Source organism: Manis javanica, chromosome 8 (genome assembly GCF_040802235.1).
Source record: "Manis javanica isolate MJ-LG chromosome 8, MJ_LKY, whole genome shotgun sequence".
Classification (NCBI taxonomy): Eukaryota; Metazoa; Chordata; class Mammalia; order Pholidota; family Manidae; genus Manis; species Manis javanica.
In genome coordinates this window covers 2,238,127-2,260,654 of record NC_133163.1, presented here as the reverse complement: position 1 = coordinate 2,260,654, position 22,528 = coordinate 2,238,127, and the positions used below count along the sequence as shown (strand labels likewise).

Sequence of the window (22,528 nt, the reverse complement as noted above, 5' to 3'; positions counted from 1 at the left end):
CCCACAGCAAACACGGAGCTAAACTCCATAGCCGCCGGGCAAGAATCAGAAGCCCCGTCTGCGCTCTGTTGCCCAGCACACGCCTCTAGAGGTCACTGTTCTCCAAGGAGAGGAACGCTACAAACCAACAAGAAGGGACGTTCTCCCAGCCATCACTAGTGCCAGCTATGCAAACTATCTCTATCACCATGAAAAGGCAGAAGAATTTGATACAGACCAAATTCACAACCCCTGAGAAGGAGACAGACCTAACCAGTCTTCCTGAAAAAGAATTCAAAATCAAAATCATAAACATGCTGATGGAGCTGCAGAGAAATATACAAGAGCTAAGGGATGATGTCCAGAGGGAGATTACAGAAGTGAAACAATCTCTGGAAGGATTTATAAGCAGAATGGATGAGATGCAGGAGGCCATTGATGGAATAGAAATCAGAGAACAGGAATGCATAGAAGCTGACGCAGAGAGAGATAAAAGGATCTCCAGGAATGAAACAATATTAAGAGAACCATGTGACCAATCCAAAAGGAACAATATCCGCATTATAGGGGTACCAGAAGAAGAGAAAGAAAAAGGGATAGAAAGTGTCTTTGAAGAAATAATTGCTGAGAACTTCCCCAAACTGGGGGAGGAAATAGTTGCTCAGACTACGGAAGCACACAGAAATCCCAACAGAAGGGACCCAAAGAGGACAACTATACAGTTAGCATTTATAGTGTGTGGGGAGCATGGGGAGGGCTGTGCAACACAGAGAAGACAAGTAGTGATTTTACAGCATCTTACTATGCTGATGGACAGTGACTGTGAAGGGGTATGTGGGGGGACTTGGTGAAGGGGGGAGCCTAGTAATCATAATGTTCTTCATGTAATTGTAGATTAATGATAGCAAAATAAAGAAAAATGAAGGATAAAAAAAACCCTAAAGAATCCATCCCAAAACTACTAGAATAGTTGAATTCAGAAAAGTTGCAGGACACAAAATTAATACACAGAAATCTGTTGCATTCCTATACACTAATGATGAAGTAGCAGAAAGAGAAATCAGGAAAACAATTCCATTTACAATTACATCAAAAAGAATAAAATACCTAGGAATAAATGTAACCAAGGAGGTGAAAGACCAAGACCCTGAAAACTACAAGACACTCTTAAGAGAAATTATAGAAGACATCAATAAATGGGAATAAATCCCGTGCTCATGGACAGGAAGAATTAATATTGTCAAAATGACCATTCTGCCTAAAGCAATCTATAGATTCAATGCAATCCCTATCAAAATATCAATGTCATTCTTCAATGAACTAGAGCAAATAGTTCTAAAATTCATATGGAACCACAAAGACCCCAAATAGTGAAAGCAATCCTGAGAAAGAAGAATAAAGCAGGGGAATTACACTCCCCAATTTCAAATTCTACTACAAAGCCACAGTAATCAAAACAATTTGCTACTAGCACAAGAACAGACCCATAGATCAATGGAACAGAATAGAGAGCCCAGACATAAACCTATACATATACAGCCAATTAACATACAATAAAGGAGTCATGGATATACAATGGGGAAACAACAGCCTCTTCAACAACTGGTGTTGGCAAAACTGGACAGCCACATGTAAGAGAAAGAAACTGGATTATTCTCTAACTCCATACACAAAAGTAAACTTGAAGTGTATCAAAAACCTGAATGTAAGTCATGAAACCATAGAAATATCAGAAGAAAACATAGGCAAAAATCTCCTGAATATAAACATGAGCAACTTTTTCCTGAACACATCTCCTTGGGCAAGGGAAACAAAAGTAAAAATTAATAAATGGGACTACATCAAACTAAAATGCTTCTGTACAGCAAAGGATACCATCTGTAGAACAAAATGGCATTCTACAGTGTGGGAGAATATATTTGTAAAGACATATCTGACAAGGGGTTAACATCCAAAATATATGAAGAACTCATACGCCTCAACACCCAAAAAGCAAATAACCTCATTAAAAAATGGGCAGGGGATCTGAACATACATTTTTCCAAAGAAGAAATTCAGATGGCTAACAGGAACATGAAAAGATGCTCCACATTGCTAATTATCAGGGAAATGCAAATTAAAACCACAATGAGATATCACCTCACACCAGTTAGTATGGCCAACATTGAAAAGATAAGGAACAACAAATGCTGGTAAGGATGTAGAGAAAGGGGAACCCTCCTACACTGCTGGTGGGAATGTAAATTAGTTCAACCATTGTGGAAAGCAATATGCAGGTTCCCCAAAAAACTAAAATTAGAAATATCATTTGACCCAGGAATTCCACTCCTAGGAATTTACCCGAAGAAAACAAGAACCCAGATTCAAAAAGACTTATGCACCCCTATGTTTATGGCAGCACTATTTACAATAGCCAAGAAATTGGAAGCAACCTAAGTGTCCAATCAGTAGATGAATGGATAAAGAAGATGTGGTACATATACACAATGGAATATTATTCAGCTGTAAGAAAACAAATCCTATCATTTGCCACATGAACTAGAGGGTATTATGCTCAGTGAAATAAGCCACCAGCAGGAGGAAGACAAGTACCAAATGGTTTCCCTCATTTGTGGAGGGTAACAAGGAGCAAAACTGAAGAAACAAAACAATAGCAGGCTCACAGACTCCAAGAAGGGATTAGCAGTTATCAAAGGGAAAAGGGTGGGGAGGCAGAAGGGGATTAAGGGGCATTATGATTAGCACACATAATGTAGGGAGGGTCACAGGGAAGACAGTATAGCACAGAGAAGACAAGTGTCTCTATAGCATCTTACTACGCTGATATACAGTGACTGCAATGGGGTGTGAGGGGGGACTTGATAATATGGGTGACTGCAGTAATCACAGTGTTGCTCATGTGAAACCTTAATAAGACTGTATATCAATGATACCTTAATAAAAAAAGAATCTTTTTTTAAAGGCTAGAAAATAAAAAGCATTTGTGAAATACTATCCCAGGTAATATATTTTTATTTTGATTACTCATTTCCTTATTACCACACGTAACTAAGGACCAGAAGCAACGTTTTTTTAAATATTTGATAGGTATTACATATTATGTACTTACTAATCTTTACAAAGCGTAATACATACCATTTCCCCTCCACACTTCAGCTAAATGGCAACTGCCTTCTCCAGGTTCCTTGCAAAATTCTACAACATCTCGACATGTTGTTTCTGGTGTTATAGGAACTTCTGTTAAAATCTGTTCATTGTTGCTCAAAAACACGGTTAATATCATCTGTAAAAGAGAAGATTAAATAACAACTACAGCTTAGAGTCATTATTATAAAGAGATTAATATGAAATTTAAAGTGATCCCCCACCTCCCCACTCCCTCATCCTTGCCAAAATGCTTATAGGATTAGTTTTTAGAAATAGATATATTGATTCTAAAGTTTATGTAGAAAATTTTAATAATGTAAAACAAGTCATGTTAATTCCAACAGACAAGAGTATTTGAAGGAAACTAGCACTATTAGACATTATAAAGCCTCAAAACAAAAGGGCACTAAGCATATACAGAGATCAGTGGGACAACTAAAGTCCAGAAACAGAAAATGGTAAATGCTGAAGGAATCTCAAAATTGAGGAGGGAAAAAGACTGTACAATGAATGACGTCTGAGTAATTAAAATGCCCATCTCGAAAGAAAAAATTGTATCCATACTGTATATATACTTCTTATGCTACTGAGATCAAATATTTAAATACAAATCATAAAATTATTAAAGTACTAAAATAAAATTGGGTAAATTCTTTTTAATAACTTTGCCCTTTTTAAGTATGAGTCAAAAACCAGAAACCATAAAAAAAAAGGATTGATATGTTCAAGTAATTAAATGTAATAATCTTACAAAGCAAAGAAGACAAACTGGGGAAAATGTATTTGCAACTCATATTACAGATAGAAGGCTAATTTCCTCAATATCTAAAGGGTTCCTAAAAATTGATATTAAAAGACCAAAATCCAATTTATTAAAAAAATTTGGCTGGGGAAATTAAAAAATATATCATAGTAAAAGAAATGCATATGGCCCTTAAATATGAAAGAAAAGTAAAAAATAAAAATTATTCAGAATAAATTAAAAAAATTTTTTTTAATCCTACCATTTTGATCTAAGATCTGAAGAGATTCTATTAGCAAGGATTTTTTAAAAACATTACTCCTAAAGTACAATTTAAATCAGATTTTCTTTAATCAGAGAGTATTATAAAGTATTTCCAACTTTAATTTTTGATTAAAATCAGAAAAAAAATCTGGATTTGTCTCCAAATTCTTCTCTCACTTAAAACCCTAGCTGTCAACTAATATTTTAGTTGATTGTTAAAGTATTTTTTTCTTAGAAGTGCCCTAAATTGACATCAAACATCTTTTTATCAATGGTCAGATTTTATGTAACCAAAATTCATAGTAGTTTTGAACTGGTTTCTGCACCTTACGAGGGAGGCTATATACTCCTTCCTCTGTGGTCCAGTAACTCTTCACACTAAACCTCCATCACAGCATTAACACATCTCCCTCCCCATGCTAGACTCCAGCTCCTCCAAGCAATTCACTTTTACGCCTTTTACTTCCCACTGCCTAATCTGTATCTGGTGCATGGCAGGTACACTAAAACCTGGCTGACTCTTATGAAAGACACAGGATATAAAACGTCCACTATACCATAGGATGGACAGAGCAAATACTGCCCATCATCTATACAAAATACATTCAGTCTGCTCAATAAGCGTTGTCCTTCAGTTCTTGGATATTGTATGTTTTTATTTTATAAGAAGTTAAAGAGTACCTTCTGCTCACTAACACATTAAGAGAAAATTATAAAATTGGGGGCTTTTGAATCCTGAAATAAATGGCCTGGAATCTATAGATTTTGGAACAAACTAGGTAATTCCTGGATCCAAGGCAAACAAGTCCAGAACTGAAGCCCCTTATAATGCTATAACAGTTTCACCAGAACAACTGGAATGTATTTTTATTCTTGTTTACATACATTTATCGTATACTTCAATGGTAAATATTTGTCCATGTAATTTCATAGCCTATGCATTTCAAAATCTAATAGTTTCCCAAATCATGCTTTATAAATCAAAATTTCAGATTAGTAAGAATCTTTTTTCTTTTATTATCTCCTGTTAAGTGCTGAGACTACAGCTCACCAACAACTGGAAGAGTGCCTTATTTCACTCGTTCCTCAGTCTTGTTTCTCTTCTCTTCCCCTTGTGCCTGCTAGGATATCCCAAGGTTTGTTTTTCATGTCCAAGGCCCAGTGTTTTGCCTGCTCACCTCTCAGCACCGTCACAGAGCAGCACCTTCAGCACTCACCCATAAAGGCTTGGCTTAAGCTCACTTGCTCTGAAAAGCACAGTTCTTTATGAACATGCTGTCAAAATGAACAACGGCATGACACTATTTTGAGACACTTTTTGAATTACCAAGATTTTTCAGCTCATGAATAAATTCAATGTAATGGAGGGAAGGAAACGCAGAATGGCAGAGTTGTGAGTCTGAACACTTATTTTTAAAAGCTAAGAATTCCCAAATAAAGTCACCAAACATTACTTCAATCATTAAATCATATTTTATAGTCTTCAGTTAACCCTATCTTTCCTAATCTTAGCAAAATTCACTTTCCCTAATCTCTGTTATTCAATCAAAGTTAATTCCATTATAATCATGACCTATTTAAAAACTTTCAAGATAAATCAAACTGGCATTGACTTGGATGGTACATACTTCCCTAAAGCATCACCTAAAATTAAACCTTAAAAGGCATGTATGTGACTGCTGTTACTCTAGCAAGATTTCCTCAGATTAAAAAGACTAAAGGATCTCCAACACAATTATTGTATGGTATTGATTTCAGATGCACTTTTTTGTTTTGTTTATATTTTTACATCCTCAAAGTCACAATATATCTTACAATGGATAGCATGTCACAATCAACAGGTAGTGTTATTTTTTCTTTCTTGACAGCACATAGGAAACAGATGAAACCCAATAGGATTAGGGGCATTACAGGAAACAACTGAAGGAAAAAGACAAGAAGTCAATGCTTATCTAAAAAATCAATACATTGAAAAAGAATTTGGTTAACTAGTTAGAAAAACATGCAAAGATTTATACTATGTGCTGTAACAAATAGAGCATGTGATGCAAGATGCCCTATTTATGCCTTTCCTAAAATTGTTCCCTCTGCACAGACAAGTCATGCTGACAGCTCTGCTTGCCCCTGCCCATCCTTCTCTATCACCCACAAACTTCCACTTCCTCTTGAAAGTATTTCCTGGCACCAATGTATACTCATCCTGACCCAATCGAACATGGAGCCTCCTGTCTGCTCTCCTGTAACAGACTTTGGCGATTTCTATTACAATATTCTTACACTAAATTATCAATGTTTTCTTGATTACATCCTTTACTGGAACAGTGTTTGTGACTCACGGGAGTGAGTTGTAACCCACTACCCTGCTCTTGAAATCATCTAAGTGTGTCTCAAACTGCACATATTTTTAGTATTTTAAAAAGTCTGAAAACCGTGGAAAGACCATAGGCCAGTGAGGGCAGGACTTGTGGTCACTATCGCAGTGCCTGAGTACAAAGCTACACACATAAATAGTGCTCAGAAAGTGAAGGATGGGGGCAGGTTAGCAGGCAGACAACTAAGTAACCATATCGAGTAAGCTATGAAGTCACCTAATCCTTACTTTCAAGAATATTTGAGCTACATAAACAGAATCAGTTGGAATCAAGTAATTGTCAATTTGAGTAATCCACAAAGACCCTTTAAAATGTTTACAAACTCAGTATTTTTTTCATCAAACAAAATTTTATGCTTTCATAAACATATCAAAAAATATCATCATCATCAGTCATTAGGGCAATTAAAATTAAAATCACCATGAGATACCATTATACACGCAACAATTAAAATTAAAAAGAATGGCAGTACCAAATGTTGGCCAGAATGTGGAGCAACTGGAACTCTCATAGACTTCCAGTGGGAAGGTAAAATAGTGCAGACACTTTGGAAAATATTTTCATGGACAAACTCAGTATTTAAAGGATGTTTTTTGTCCAAGGAAATTAGAGCAAAGCACAAATTGGCAATTATAAAATGGAACTACCTGCAACATATAGATGTATCAAATGATCATGCTGTACACAATGTTACACAATGTATGTCAATTATACAATGATGCAATGTTCTATGTCAATTATATCTCAATTAAGCTGGGAAAAGTTATCCATAGCAAAAAAAGAACTACCCTATCATCAAAAAGGCAGGCATTAATAAGAGTTGAGGATGTGCAGAAACTAGAACTGTTGTACATCAGTGATGGAAACAAAATGGCACAGCCATTTTGAAAAACCCTCCAGCAGTTTTTAAAGATGTTAAACACAGATTTATCATATGACCCAGTGATTCCATTCCTAGGTATCCACTCAAGAGAATAAAAATATATGTCCACACAAAGTCCTGTATGCAAATGTTCATATTAATCATAATAGCCAAAAAAGGAAACAACCCAAATGTCCAAGCAACTGGTGAAGAGATAAATAAAATGTGGTATATGATACAGCAGAATATTATTCAGTCATAAAAAGAAACAAGAGTGCTGATGCAGGCTACAACATAGAAGGACCTTGAAAATATTATGCTTTACATGGAAAAAATGTTTCTACAAAAGACCACGTAAAATAACATTTTCTTGATTACATCCACATAGTACACAAAAGACCACATATTATACGACTCCATCTGTATGAAATGCCCATAACTATACATCCACAGAGACAGAAACTACATGAAGTAGATATGCCTAAATGCAAATAGGCACAAAACTCCTTTTGGGAATGATGGAAATGTTCTAAAATTAGATTGTGGTGATGGTTGCGCAACTATGTAAATTCACAATAGATCATTGAATTGTTCACTTAAAATAGGTGAATTTAATGGTATATAAACTATACCCTCAGTAGAGCTGTTTTTAAAATGTAGGAACTATAAACTTCCAAAAAAGAAAATAAGATACTCTATTTATATGGCACTAAGAAGCCTGGAATGAGAAACTCAGGTTCTATCCTTGGCTTTGCCACTGATTTTGCAGTGACTGGCTGAGGAAGCTGCTCTCTCATCCATCATCCATCTCTGGGTCTTGGCCTTTCATCAGGAGCTCAGTAGATAATACGGATGGTATATACCCTTTAGCACAATGTCTCTCAGACTTTTCTGGCCCTGACCCACTCAGGTAAAACCTTAGATCCCTCAGCTCACCAACCCCACCTACTTCTACTTTCTACTGGAAAAGAAACTCAGGGATGAGAAAAAAATAATTGAGAAATAAAAGTGATGCCGAATTTGAATAACGTGTAATAACTCATTTGGTAGCCTTTGAGTAAGTAGCTCATAAAAGCCATAGAAAGGATCCATTGCGGTGCAGGTAAGGGACATCATTCAAGCTTTCTCGGGGGCTGCATGCCCCAAAAGGAGAATCAACAGTAACCTTACTTCTGGCCCCAGCATGTAACACTGTTTACCAACGCAGAATCTCAAAGACTTTAGTGCTGTAAGAAAAACTAAGTCTAAGGCATCGCCTTGCTGCCTCATCCCATTTCTCTGCATCAGCCTCTCAAAGGCGTAAAAGCACACATCAGGGAACCCCCACCCCACTCCCACTGCACAGGAGCAGAAAATAAAACAGACTTGGGAGGCACTCTAGACTTTCTTCTCTCTCGTAATCTACAAACAACACATTAGCAATACTATCAACCCTAATTTCAAACTATATGCAGAATCTGACCACTTGTTGCCATTGCTATTACCCTAGTCCAAGCCACCACTGCCTCTCAAGATGTTTGCAAGAGCAACCTAGTTGGTCCGTGTTTCCACACTTGCCCTTCAGATATATCACTTCACTCAGTTCCTTCCAGTGGTTTCGTACCACTCTCAGAGAAAACTCCAAAGTCCTAAGTACTGTCCACAAGGTCCTATATAACCTGCATCAGTCACTCACACCCACAGACACACACACCCACACACTCTGATCTTACCTTTTACTCTTCCTCCCTTCACTCCCCTGCTCCAGCCACAGTGAGAGAAATACATTTGCATTGTTCTTCCAAGAGAGAAAGTCAACTTCTGCCTCAGGGCCTTTGCACTCACTGTTCTCTACCTAAACCACTCTTCCCTCAGCTATTAACATGGTTATATTTGTCTCTTCTTTTAGGACTCTGGTCAAATGTCACTTTATCAGGGAAGCTTCCCCTGACCAATCTATCTAAATTAACACTATTCTGTGACTCTCTATCCTCTTACTGTCCTGCTTTATTTTTTTCTTCTTAGCACTCACCCCTACCTGATCATTGTTACTATATTTGTTTGCCCATTGTCTCCTCCCACTAGAAATAAGCTCCCTGAGAGCAGGAATATTAGTTCACTGCTTTATCACTAGTGCTGGAGCAGTACCCAGAACATACAAGGCACTCAATAAACTTCCCCAATTATATACAACATTTTTTTATAGTAAGTTGAGTCACAATCATAGGTATCTGCCTTCTCATCCTTAAGGTCTCTATAGAAAAAAAAAACCGCCAATATTTTATCCCTCTAATCAATGAGTTAGTCCACATCAGAGAGAAGGGAAAAAGTCTTTAAAAAAATGTTAGTGTGTAAGTCAGGAGCCTGCACACACATATGTGATACCTGGCAGATTTCACTCTAGCCCAGAGATCCATGGACAACCCCTGTTAAATCCTTCCCTCTTTCCACAAGGTGGCACTGCAGGGCACCAGGGGATGAATTTTTCTTTCCTTTTGTAAATTTTGAGGGTAAAGAGTTAACTTTAAAGAAAACAGATCAACAATTAAGTAAGATCCTTATGTTCACTGTAATTTTCATAGTTGTAAGTTGTATTCTTTTTGAAAAAAATAGAATTAGCCTTTGAAGAGCAATTCATTTTTTTTCCTAAATACATGAGATGAAAACAGGCGTACATATTTAACCCTCTTGAGAGTGTAGATACTTGTAAATATTTGAGTAGCATCTATTCAAAGTTAAATGCCTGTTAAATTAGATCCTCAATAACTATTTTCATTCTCTTTAATTCAAATCCCTGTTTGGAGTTTATTTATATGCACAAATATTCCATAATATAAAAATTCCCTCTTACCACCTTGAATTGGTGAAATCTGGTTATACATTATTCCTGGGAATCCTGAATATACACCTCAGCTTCCCTTCGCCTTATTTACATAATCCCTTCAGTATTTAAAAGCACATGCATTTTGAGGGAACCCGTCTAAAATACGGAAATGCAAAATTCACAAAGCCTTTCCATAATGCATAGACGCGCCTTTACTATCAGGTGTGGAGGTGACGTAGCTGCCCAACTTTAATGTATTTACTGAAACTTAAAGAATCCTCTAGAATAGAAAAAGGGCAGTATCAACTCTGACACTCCTGCTGGTCCATGTTGGGAATCACTGCCTGGAACGATGGTTGCTTTCCTGGAATGTCCATGTGAGTATTAGGAAAGCAGAAGAAACACTGATTTTCAAACCACAGGCTGCGACCTACTCTAGTGGGCATTAAAACCAAAGAGTGCCTCAGGACCAGTTTTCTTTTTAATGGAATAAAACAATATAAACATATTAAGAGAAGGAAGAGACAAACCACAGACTGGGAGAAAATACTTACAAAATACATATCTGATAAATGAGTTTTATTCTAAATATACAAAGAGTTCTTAAAACTCAGTTATAAGAAAACAAAGAACCCAATCAAAAAATGGACAAAAGATTCAGAACATCAAATAAGATATACAGATGGCAAATATGAAAAGATGATCACTATAGGTCACTAGGGAACTGTAAATTAAAACGGGATAACCAATATTAGAATGGCCAAAATACTGACAATACCAAATGCTGGTGAGGATATGAAACAGAAGCTTGCTGGTGGAAATGTAAGATGGTGCAGCCACTTTGGAAAACAGTCTGGCAGCTTCTTACAAAACTAAACATACTTTTACAATAATCCAGAAATCAAGTTCCTTGGTATTTACCCAGATGAGTTGAAAATGAATAAATATTTATAGCAGCTTTATTCATAACTTCCAAAACTTGGAAGCCACAGAGATGTCTTTCAGTAGGTGAATGAATAAACTGTGGTGCATCCAGACAATGGAACATTATTCAGTGATAAAAAGAAATGAGCTCTCAAGTCACAAAAAGAAATGGAAACTTAAATGCATATTGCTAAGTTAAAGAGGCCAGTCTGAAAAGGAAATATACTGTATGATTCCAACTCTATGACATTCTAGAAAAGGAAAAACTATGGAGTCGTGAAAAGATCAGTAGCTGCCAGCGGTTTGGGAAGAGAGAGGGCTGATAAGTGGAGCACAGAGTTTTTAGGGCAGTGAAAGTACTCTGTATGATATCATAATGGTGGATAAATAACATGACACATTTGTCAAAACCCACAGAACTATACAATACAAAGAGTGAACCCCCCTATAAGCTATGAACTTTAGTTTATCAGTTGTCACAAATATACCACACTAACACAAGACGTTAATAAGGAAAACGTACAGCCTCGATTTTTCTGTAAACCTAAAATTCTCTAAAAATAAAGTATATTAATTTAACAAATATAATTTTAATTATAGATAGATAGATATACACGTATGTGGGTATGTGTCTGTTAAGACTGGGTTCATCTTGTGAAAGGAGTTTCTTAGTTGGGTCATGGTCTAAGAAGTCTGAAAGATACCACTCTCCGGGTCTCCTGAAACCCTACTAGGACTAAATAAAAAATCACTGCACTGGGAGAAAAAACAGACACTGATCACTATTTATCAGTGTTTGTTATTCGGCATTGTGACATGCACTTCACACATTCTCAATTCTTGCTCCAACTCCATGAGACAGATGTCACCTACCCTTCATTTTACAGATTAGGGAAAGGAGGTTTGGAAAGGCTAAGTAACTTTTTTTCAAGGTCAGTGAACTAATAAATGCCAAAGCAGGACTTAACCCTGGTTTGTCTGACTCACAAGCTATGCTCTGGACCACTACTCCACACTGCTTCAAAATAAAACAGGAAAGACAGCATAGGTTTTCACAAACGCCTTCCTATTTATAATATACTCCCCATTACTCAATAACTTAATTAACCAAGTTTTATCCAGTGTTTATAGTTGAAATATATGAAATGAAAAGTTCTTTATTACACAAAGGAGCAAGAAGAAAAAAACATGTTTTTCTAATCAACTATAAAGATGATCTGACTAAAACTATATAGATGCCCTAAATTTCCTTGATCTTTCAAAAATTGTGTACCAACAATTATCAGAGTAAGACTTCCTCTTTGTTTCTATGTAAAAGTCAAGAAAATATATTCCTATATGCATTTTTTTTCACTTTTTAAAATGAAGGCATACTTTTACTTATTTATCTTTTTATTTTGGTATTATTAATATACAATCACATGAGCAACATTGTAGTTACTAGATTCCCCCCATTCTCGACTCCCCACCACATACCCCATTACAGTCAATGTTGATCAGCATAGTAAGATGTTATAGAGTCACTACTTGTCTTCTCTGTGCTATACTGCCTTCTCCGTGACCCCCTCATGTTATGTGTGCTAATCATAATGCCCCTTATTCCCCTTCTCATTCCCTTCTCACCCATCCTCCCCAGTCCTTTTCCCTTTGGCAACTGTTAGTTCATTCTTAGGTTCTGTGAGTCTGCTGCTCTTTTGTTCCTTCAGTTTTTGCTTTGTTCTTATGCTCCTCAGATGAGTGATATAATTTGATACTTGTCTTTCTCCACCCGACTTACTTCACTGAGCATAATACCCTCTAGCTCCATCCATGTTCTTGCAAATGGTAGGATTTGTTTTATTCTTATGGCTGAATAATACTCCATTGTGTATATGTCCCACATCTCCCTTATCCATTCATCTACTGACGGACACTTCGGTTGCTTCCATTTCTTGGCTATTGTAAATAGTGTTGTGATACACATAGGGATAGGGGTGCATGTCTTTTTGAAAATGGGATCCTGCATTCTTAGGGTAAATTCCTAGGAGTAAAATTCCTGAGTCAAATGGTATTTCTATTTTTAGTTTTTTGAAGAACCTCCATACTGCTTTCCACAAAGGTTGAACTAGTTTATATTACCACCAGTACTGTAGGAAGGTTCCCCTTTCGCCACATACACACCAGCATTTGTTGTTCCAAGTCTTTTGGATGGTGGCCATCCTAACTGGTGCGAAGTGATATCTCATTGTGGTTTTAATTTGCATTTCCCTGATAATTAGCGATGTGGAGCATCTTTTCATGTGCCTGTTGGCCATATGAATTTCTTCTCTGGAGAAGTGTCTGTTCATATACTCCACCCATTTTTTAACAGTGCTATTTGCTTTTTGGGTGTTGAGGCATGTGAGTTCTTCATATATTTTGGATGTTAAACCCTTGTCGGATATGTCTTTACAAATATATGCTCCCATACTGTAGGATGCCTTTTTGTCCTGCTGATGGTGTCCTTTGCTGTACAGAAGCTGTTTAGCATAGTGTAGTCCCATTTATTCATTTTTTATTTTGTTTCCTGTGCCCAAGGAGATGCATTCATGAAAAAGTTGCTCATGTTTATATTCGAGATTTTTGCCTATGTTTTCTTCTAAGAGTTTTATGGTTTCATGACTTACATTCAGGTCTTGGATCCATTTTGAGTTTACTTTTGTGTATGGGGTTAGACAATAATCCAGTTTCATTCTTTTGCATGTAGCTTGTCCAGTTTTGCCAACAACAGTTGTTGAAGAGGCAGTTGTTTCCCAATTGTATATCCATGGCTCCTTAATCATATATTAATTGACCATATATGCTTGGGTTTATATCTGGGCTCTCTAGTCTGTTCCATTGGTCTATGGGTCTGTTGTGCCAGTACCAAATTGTCTTGATTACTGTGGCTTTGTAGTAGAGCTTGAAATCAGGAAGCGTAATCTTCCTCACTTTATTTTTCCTTCTCAGGATTGCTTTGGCTATTTGGGGTCATTTGCGGTTCCATATGAATTTTGAAACAATTTCTCTAGTTCACTGAAGAATGCCATTGTTATTTTGATAGGCATTGCATTGAATCTGTAGATTGCTTTAGGTAGAATGGCCATTTTGACAATATTAATTCTTCCTATCCATGAGCATGGGATGTGTTTCCATTTATTGGTATCTTCTTTAATTTCTCTCATGAGTGTCTTGTTTTCAGAGTACAGGTCTTTCACTTTCTTGGTTAGGTTTATTCCTAGGTATTTTATTCTTTTTGATGCAATTGTGAATGGAATTGTTTTCCTGATTTCTCTTTCTGCTAGTTCATCATTAGTGTATAGGAATGCAACAGATTTCTGTGTATTAATTTTGTATCCTGCAACTTTGCTAAATTCAGATATTAGATGTAGTAGTTTTGGAGTGGATTATTTAGGGTTTTTTATGTACAATATCATGTCATCTGCAAACAGTGACAGTTTAACTTCTTCCTTGCCAATCTGGATGCCTTGTATTTCTTTGTGTTGTCTGATTGCCATAGCGAGGAGCTTCAGAACCATGCTGAATAAAAGTGAGGAGAGTGGGCATCCCTGTCTTGTTCCCGATCTTAGGTGAAAAGCTTTCAGGTTCTCACTGTTAAGTATAATGTTGGCTATGGGTTTGCATATATGGCCTTTATTTTGTTGAGGTGCTTTCCCTCTATATCCATTTTGCTGAGAGTTTTTACCATGAATGTATGTTGAATTTTGTCAAATGCTTTATCAGCATCTATGGAGATGATCATGCAGTTTTTGTCCTTCTTTTTGTTGGTATGGTGGATGATGTTGATGGATTTTCTAATATTGTACCATCTGTGCATCCCTGGAATAAATCCCACTTGATCATAATGGATGATCTTTTTGATGTATTTTTTTAATTCAGTTTGCTAATATTTTGTTGAGTATTTTTTCATCTATGTTCATCAGGGATATTGGTCTGTAATTTTCTTTTTTGTGGTGTCTTTGCCTGGTTTTGGTATTAGAGTGATGCTGGCCTCGTAGAATGAGTTTGGGAGTATTCTCTCCTCTTCTACTTTTTGGAAAACTGTAAGGAGGATGGGTATTAGGTCTTCACTAAATGTTTGATAAAATTCAACAGTGAAAACATCTGGTCCAGGAGTTTTGTTCTTATGTAGTTTTTTGATTACCAATTATATTTTGTTGCTGGTAATTGGTCTGTTCAGGTTTTCTGTTTCTTCCTGTGTCAGCTTTGGAAGGTTGTATTTTTCTAGAAAGTTGTCTATTTCTCCTAGGTTATCCAGTTTGTTAACATATAATTTTTCATAGTATTCTCTCATAATTCTTTGTATTTCTGTGGTGTCTGTAGTGATTTTTCCTTTCTCATTTCTGATTCTGTTTATGTGTGTAGACTCTCTTTTTTTCTTGATAGAAGTCTGGCTAGTGGTTTATCAATTTTGTTTATTTTCTCAAGGAAGCAGCTCCTGCTTTCATTGATTCCTTCTATTGTTTTATTCATCTCGATTTTATTTATTTCTGCTCTAATCTTTATTATGTCCCTCCTTCTACTGATTTTGGGCCCTATTTGTTCTTTTTCTAGTTTTGTTAACTGTGAGTTTAGACTGTTCATTTGGGATTGTTCTTCTTTCCTAAGGCAGGCCTGTATTGCAATATACTTCCCTCTTAGCATGGCCTTCGCTGCGTCCCACAGATTCTGTGCTGTTGAATAATTGTTGTCATTTGTCTCCATATATTGCTTGATCTGTTTTTATTTGGTCATTGATCCATTGATTATTTAGGAGCATGTTATTAAGCCTCCATGTGTTAGTGGGCTTTTTCGTCTTCTTTGTGTAATTTATTTCTTGTTTCATGCCTTCATGGTCTGAGAAGCTGGTTGGCACAATTTCAATATTTTTGAATTTACTGGGACTCTTTTTGTGGCCTAGTATATGACCTATTATTGTAAATGTTCCATGTGCATTTGAGAAAAATGTGTATCTTGCTGCTTTTGGATGGAGTGTTCTGTCAATGTCCGTTAGGTCCATCTGTTCTAATACATTGTTCAGTGCCTCTGTATCCTTCCTTATTTTCTGTGTTTGATCTGTCCTTTGGAATGAGTGGTGTGTTGAAGTCTTCTAAAATGAATGCATTGCATTCTATTTCCCCTTTAATTCTGTTAGTATTTCTTTCATATATGTAGGTGATCCTGTGCTGGGTGCATAGATATTTATAGTAGTTATATCTTCTTGTTGGACTGACCCCTTTATCATTTTATAATGTCCTTCTTTGTCTCTTGTTACTCTCTTTGTTTTGAAGTATATTTTGTCTGATACAAGTACTGCAACTCCTGCTTTTTTCTCCATATTAGTTGCATGAAATATCTTTTTCTCTTTATTTTTCGGTCTGTGTATGTCTTTGGGGTTGAAGTGAGTCTCTTGTAGGCAGCATATAGACAGGTCTTGTTTTTTTTACCCATTCAGTGACTCTATGTCTTTTGGTTGGTGCATTCAGACCATTTAAATTTAGGGTGATTATCAATAGGTATGTACTTATTGCCATTGCAGGCTTTAGATTCATGGTTACCAAAAAATGTTCAAGGGTAGTTCCCTTACTATGTAACAGTCTAATTTATCTCACTTCATATGCTATTATTATAAACACAACTTAAAGGTTCTTTTTTATTTTTCCTCCTTTTTCTTTCTCCTCCATTCTTTATATATTAGGTATCATATTCTGTACTCTTTGTCTATCCCTTGACTGACTTTGGGGGTAGTTGATTTGATTTTACATCTGCTTACTAATTCATTGTTTTACTTTGTTGTGGTTTTATTTCCCCTGGTGACAGGTATTTAGCCTTAGGAATACTTCCATCTATAGCAGTCCCTGAAAAATGCACTGCAGAGGTGGTTTGTGGGAGGTAAATTCTCTCATCTTTTGCTCATCTAAAAATTGTTTAATCCTGCCTTCACATTTAAATGATAATCTTTCTGCGTAGAGTATTCTTGGTTCGGGGCCCTTCTGCTTCATTGCATTAAATATATCATGCCATTCCCTTCTGGCCTGTAAGATTTCTGTTGAGAAGTCTGATGGTAGTCTGATGGTTTTTCCTTTGAAAGTGATCTTTTTTCTCTCTCTAGTTGCTTTTAAGTCTGTCCTTATCCTTTATCTCTGCCATTTTAATTATTATATGTCTTGGTGTTGTCTTTCTTGGATCCCTTGTGTTGGGAGATCTGTGCACCTCCATGGCCTAAGAGACAATCTTCTTCCCCAAATTGGGGAAGTTTTCAGCAATTACCTCCTCAAAGACAGTTTCTATCCCTTTACTTGTCTCTTCTTTCTCTGGTACTCCTAAAATGCAAATATTGTTCCATTTGTATTGGTCACACAGTTCTCTCAATATTCTTTCATTACTAGAGATCCTTTTTTCTCTCTTAAAACAAGAAAGATAATTAGTAAAATTAGCTCTCTGAAGAACACTTTAGTGATGACTATAGATATACCACAGTAAATACTATTTGTCTGATTATTACAAAATCAGAATACAGTTCATAAAAAAAGTAAGTCCAATAGCACCTTGTCTTTTTCTCTTTCAGATTTGAGCCCACTCTGAAATACCTGAAATGCTTTAAGTTACCATTATAAAAATGTTTCTCATCTTTAGAAAACTAAGCAAAAGTGAAGTGTAGAAAACAAACATTCCAGTGCCTGGAGATTATCTATGCCATTTACAAAGAGAAAATACTTAAACAGATATCCCTTAAGTCCCCTGGAATCTAAATTCAGGCACTAATGACATGAGTCATGATAAGACATCCTAATGCAACAACACAGATCACCACTGTCAGAGTGACATGGTACATAACTTTCACTGAATTAGGTGTGTTCCATGGAAGACAAACGTTCAGTTCTATTGTTGTTCAATAACAATTTTAGCCAGGATTTAGAAATCACCATGAAAAGGAAAATTAAACACTAATTTACTAATCTCCATATAAAACCTGCAATAAAAAAAACTAATTCTCCAAAGGAGAAATTCAGATGGCCAACAGACACATGAAAAGATGCTCCACATCACTAGTGATCAGAGAAATGCAAATTAAAACCACAATAAGATATCACCTCACACCAGTAAGGATCACCACCATCCAAAAGACAAACAACAACAAATGTTGGCGAGGTTGTGGAGAAAGAAGAACCCTCCTACACTGCTGGTGGGAATGCAAATTAGTTCAACCATTGTGGAAAGCAGTATGGAGGTTCCTCAAAAAGCTCAAAATAGAAATACCATTTGACCCAGGAATCCCACTTCTAGGAATTTACCCTAAGATGCAGCAGCCCAATTTGAAAAAGACAGATGCACCCCTATATTTATCGCAGCACTATTTACAGTAGCCAAGAAATGGAAGCAACCTAAGTGTCCATCAGTAGATGAATGGATAAAGGAGATGTGGTACGTATACACAACGGAATATTATTCCGCCATAAGGAGAAAACAAATCCTACCATTTGCAACAACATGGATGGAGCTAGAGGGGATTATGCTCAGTGAAATAAGCCAGGTGGAGAAAGACAAGCACCAAATGATTTCACTAATATGTGGAATATAAAAACAAAGAAAAACTGAAGGAACAACACAGCAGCAGAGTCACAGAACCCAAGAATGGACTAACAGTTACCAAAGGGAAAGGGACTGGGGAGGGTGGGTGGGAAGGGAGGGTTAAGTGCAGGGAAAAAGAAAGGGGGCATTACGATTAGTATGTATAATGTGGGGAGGGGGCACGGGGAGGGATGTGCAACACAGAGAAGACAAGTAGTGATTCTACACCATCTTACTACACTGATGGGCAGTGACTGTAATAGGGTGTGTGTGGGGGACTTGGTGAAGGGGGAAACCTAGTAAACATAATGTTCTTCATGTAATTGTAGATTAATGATAAATGAATAAATGAATAAATAAATAAACAAATAAATAAATAAAAATAAAAGCCTCTGCCTTGCTCTCCTAAAAAAAAATCTGCATGCAAATTTCAACACCATTCCTTTGGAAAAGAGAATTATGTATTCCATCACTTATTTTAAACACTAGACTGCACATGAGTTTTCTTTTTACTATACAGCTGTGATTTTGACCTTTGTAAACAATCTCTATTAAAGAGAATGAATTTCTGAATGTTAATACTGTCAGGAAGTTATACATTTTCCAAAACAGAAAAGACTGAACAGCAATCTCATACTTAGTCCTCAGAGCAACCTAAGAGACCCCGACTGGGATGTCTCTCATCTGGCAATTCTCTCTTCTCTAGGACTCACACTTGGGCAAGTTACTAGCAGTCATGCTTAGTTCACATGCCCATCCCTCTTGCCATTGGTGACTCAACTACGGAAGATACTGTCAAAAATACTCTTCATCCCAGTATTTACTGTGTACCTACTATGTTCCAGTCTCTGGAGATGCAGCACTAACAAAGCAGACAGGGTTCCTGCATGTGTGGGGTGTTGACTATACTTTGGGGAAAGAGACGAAATAAGTAGGTAAAACATACAGTATAGTGGGTAGCGATACATACTTCAGAGAAAAATAAAGCAGACAAAGGAGATTGGGAGCAGGGCGATTTTAATTTTAAATAAGGTGAAAGGCCTCATTGAAGGAGATGAGAGAGCAAAGTACAGACAGCTTGAAGGGCGCTCAGGCAGAGGCAAGGAGTACCAAGGCCCTGAGGTAGAAGGAATGCCCGGTAAGGCTCCGAATCAGTAAGACATAAGCTTGGCTGTAACAGAGAAATCCAGGGGAGACGAGTAGGAGATGAGAAGTGAGCTATTTAATTAGGCCTTGCCCAGAGGGAGGCTGGAAGCCCTGGGAGGGTTCTGGGCTGGCAAGTGGCGTGCTTTACCATAAGGATTTGCAGGCTCACTCCTGCTGCTTTGCTGGGAACAGATGGAGGAAGGAGCACAGAACCAGGAAGACCCCCTCAGGAGGCTGACATGAGAGTCTAGGAGATAGTGAGAGTCCTGGAGGTAGTGCAAAAAAAGCTGGGGAGACTGTGAAGGCAGCCGTGCTGAGATTTGCTGAGGGGGTGGGTGAGGACGGTGAGAGGAGGATGCCGCAGAGAAGAGGCCTCCCTCACCCGCTGGCAAGGCCCCGGAGCTGCCCCTGCTCCTGCTCCACTGAGGATTCAGTTGTTCAGCTCTCCTTGCAGTATCCCCCCAATAAATCCCCTTTTCTAAGATGTTGGAAAACAAGAGTTGGTTTTTTTGCTACTTGCAACCAAAATGAACTTAACTAAAAGTACTCTTACTTTACAAATGAGGCACCGGTTACTGAGTGGCTGAGCTGAGCTAGGAACACAAGTCTGACCGGCCCCAGAGCCTGCGCTTGCCCCATCACACCACACTGCCTCTCAGGTCCTCACTAATCCTCTAGCTGAAAACAGGTTCGGAGAGCATCTGAACTAAACCAAAAACACAGTGGGGGTTGGAGGTGCAAGAACACCTGCTTCAGACCCAGCACTTCACAGGACATGAGAGGCGGGGGCTGTCCTGTTACGTAGAACACTCCCCTGCTCCCTCCACCCTACAGAGTCAAGAGCCTCAGCAACTGGGTTCAGCAAACACAGGGAGGTCCCAGCTCTGTATCAAGTTGTAAGTTCTGGCTGTTTCCATCCAGAAAAGGAGAGAAAATGGGGCTCAGGTTAGCAGATCATCTTTCCTTTGGTCTTATCATCTACCTCTCACTGCCACATAATAGTTTGCTTTCCCTTCTGGTCTTATCAATAGTTGACGTGTTATTGTTGGCTTAACACTTAGGATGTTCTCACAAGGATTTGCGTTTTAACACAAAAATAAGTACAACTGACCCTCCAACAAAATGGGTTTGAACTTTGCAGGTCCACTTATATGCAGATATTTTTCAATAAATATATTGGAACTTTTTTTTTAGAGGTTTGTGACAATTAGAAAAAAGATTTTCTTCTCTATCTCTTACTTTATTGTACATGTAATACAGTATATAATGCATATAACATATGAAAATATGTTAATCAACTGTTTGTTATCTGTCAGACTTCCAATCAACAGCACGCTATCAGCAGTTAAGTTTTGGGGAAGTCAAAAGTTAAACATGGATTTAAACTGCGCAGGAAGTCAGAGTTCCTAACCCCTGCATTATTCAAGGGTCAACTGTAATGTGTTTCCTAAGGTACCATTCATACTTGTCCTATTAAAAGCACACAGTTTAAGGTGCATATCTGAGATGACAGTACAAGGTGCCTCTTTTTTTTTTCAAGTTACTAAAGTTACTTGGGCAAAAATATAAAAAATATTTTTTGGTTATTTCAGAGTAAGTGACCACGTGCTTAATACTTTCATAAACATTCTTCAACTTAAAGGGATATGCTGAGAGTTTCAAATTTAAGCTATCATCAAAGATCAGTTGTCAAATCTTAGAGCCAGAGGAACCTAATCTAACCACCATTCCTCCCCATTTTACAGATGAGGAAGCAGAGAAGGAATAATTTATCTAGGTTAATAAATCTTATTGGTGATAAAACCACGACTGAAATCAGGTCTCTTGATTCTCAGTCAAGCAAGCTGCCTTCCTCTCAGCAGCTTACAGTTATATTGTTTACTTAAATAAGTAGGTCTGTAAAATGTCCAGCAAGAAGACTGACATACAATATTCCCTCAAATCAAATTTCTTCCCTCTCTTATTTAAATACACAACAACTCTGAGCACTGAAAAAGCTAGAAAACCCTACAGGTCTTTTAAAATTATAGAAATGAGCTAAGCCACAAAAGAGCACCATGAAACAAAATTGACACAGGAACACATAATCAAGTGCAAAGGATAGCTGATCATGAAACAGAATTATAACATGCTTTGAAAATATTATAAGAGGGATCCAAAAATATCACTGGGATCCTGGAAAAATGTAAGCTAAATAGAACAATCTTGTTAAAAATACATAAGTCCAAAGTATACAAATGGGATATAACTGAGGTGACCATATAATTAAGAACCAAACATGGCCATTTTGAGTGAAAAAAAGGAGCATATGAGACAGACTGCCAGAGTAACAGACAAAAAAATCAAGACCTGCCCTTGCACACCTGCATGTATGGGCAGCCAAATAAGTCACTCCAAAGAAAAACTACACTGCTTCATTCACAAAAAAACAATTCCCAAGGGACAGGTACCACAAAGAACAAGTATTTTAAAAATCAGGTTTAAAGAAAAAACAAAACCCACAGATCTTTTTTTCCCTTGAAGATTCATTACAACTATCTACTTCACCAGCAGATGAAAGGCAAATCTTTTAAGATGATCCATCAATCCTACCTCAAACACATTCTTCTCCAATCCTTCATCTGACAAGAACAAGAAAAAGAACCATTTATGACGTGCAAGTGAAAGAGGCGGAAGCACCCTCCCCCCTGTACAGATAAAGGAGCTGTGTCAGGAGAGGC

The 22,528-nt window shown here is 37.2% G+C and overlaps 1 protein-coding gene across 5 annotated transcripts in view; it reads right to left on the bottom strand.

Annotated features, from left to right (window-relative positions):
* Positions 1-22,528, bottom strand: part of PPP1R13B (protein phosphatase 1 regulatory subunit 13B) — an 85,834-nt gene that overhangs the window by 46,860 nt on the left and 16,446 nt on the right. For all 5 annotated transcript variants that reach the window (XR_012133625.1, XM_073241782.1, XM_036991453.2 and 2 more), the window contains exon 2: positions 3,115-3,262. Coding sequence is in view for 4 of the 5 variants with exons in the window: in XM_073241782.1 (XP_073097883.1) it covers positions 3,115-3,262 (148 nt within the window). In the remaining variant the exon portion in view is untranslated. The remainder of the gene's footprint in view (positions 1-3,114; positions 3,263-22,528) is intronic.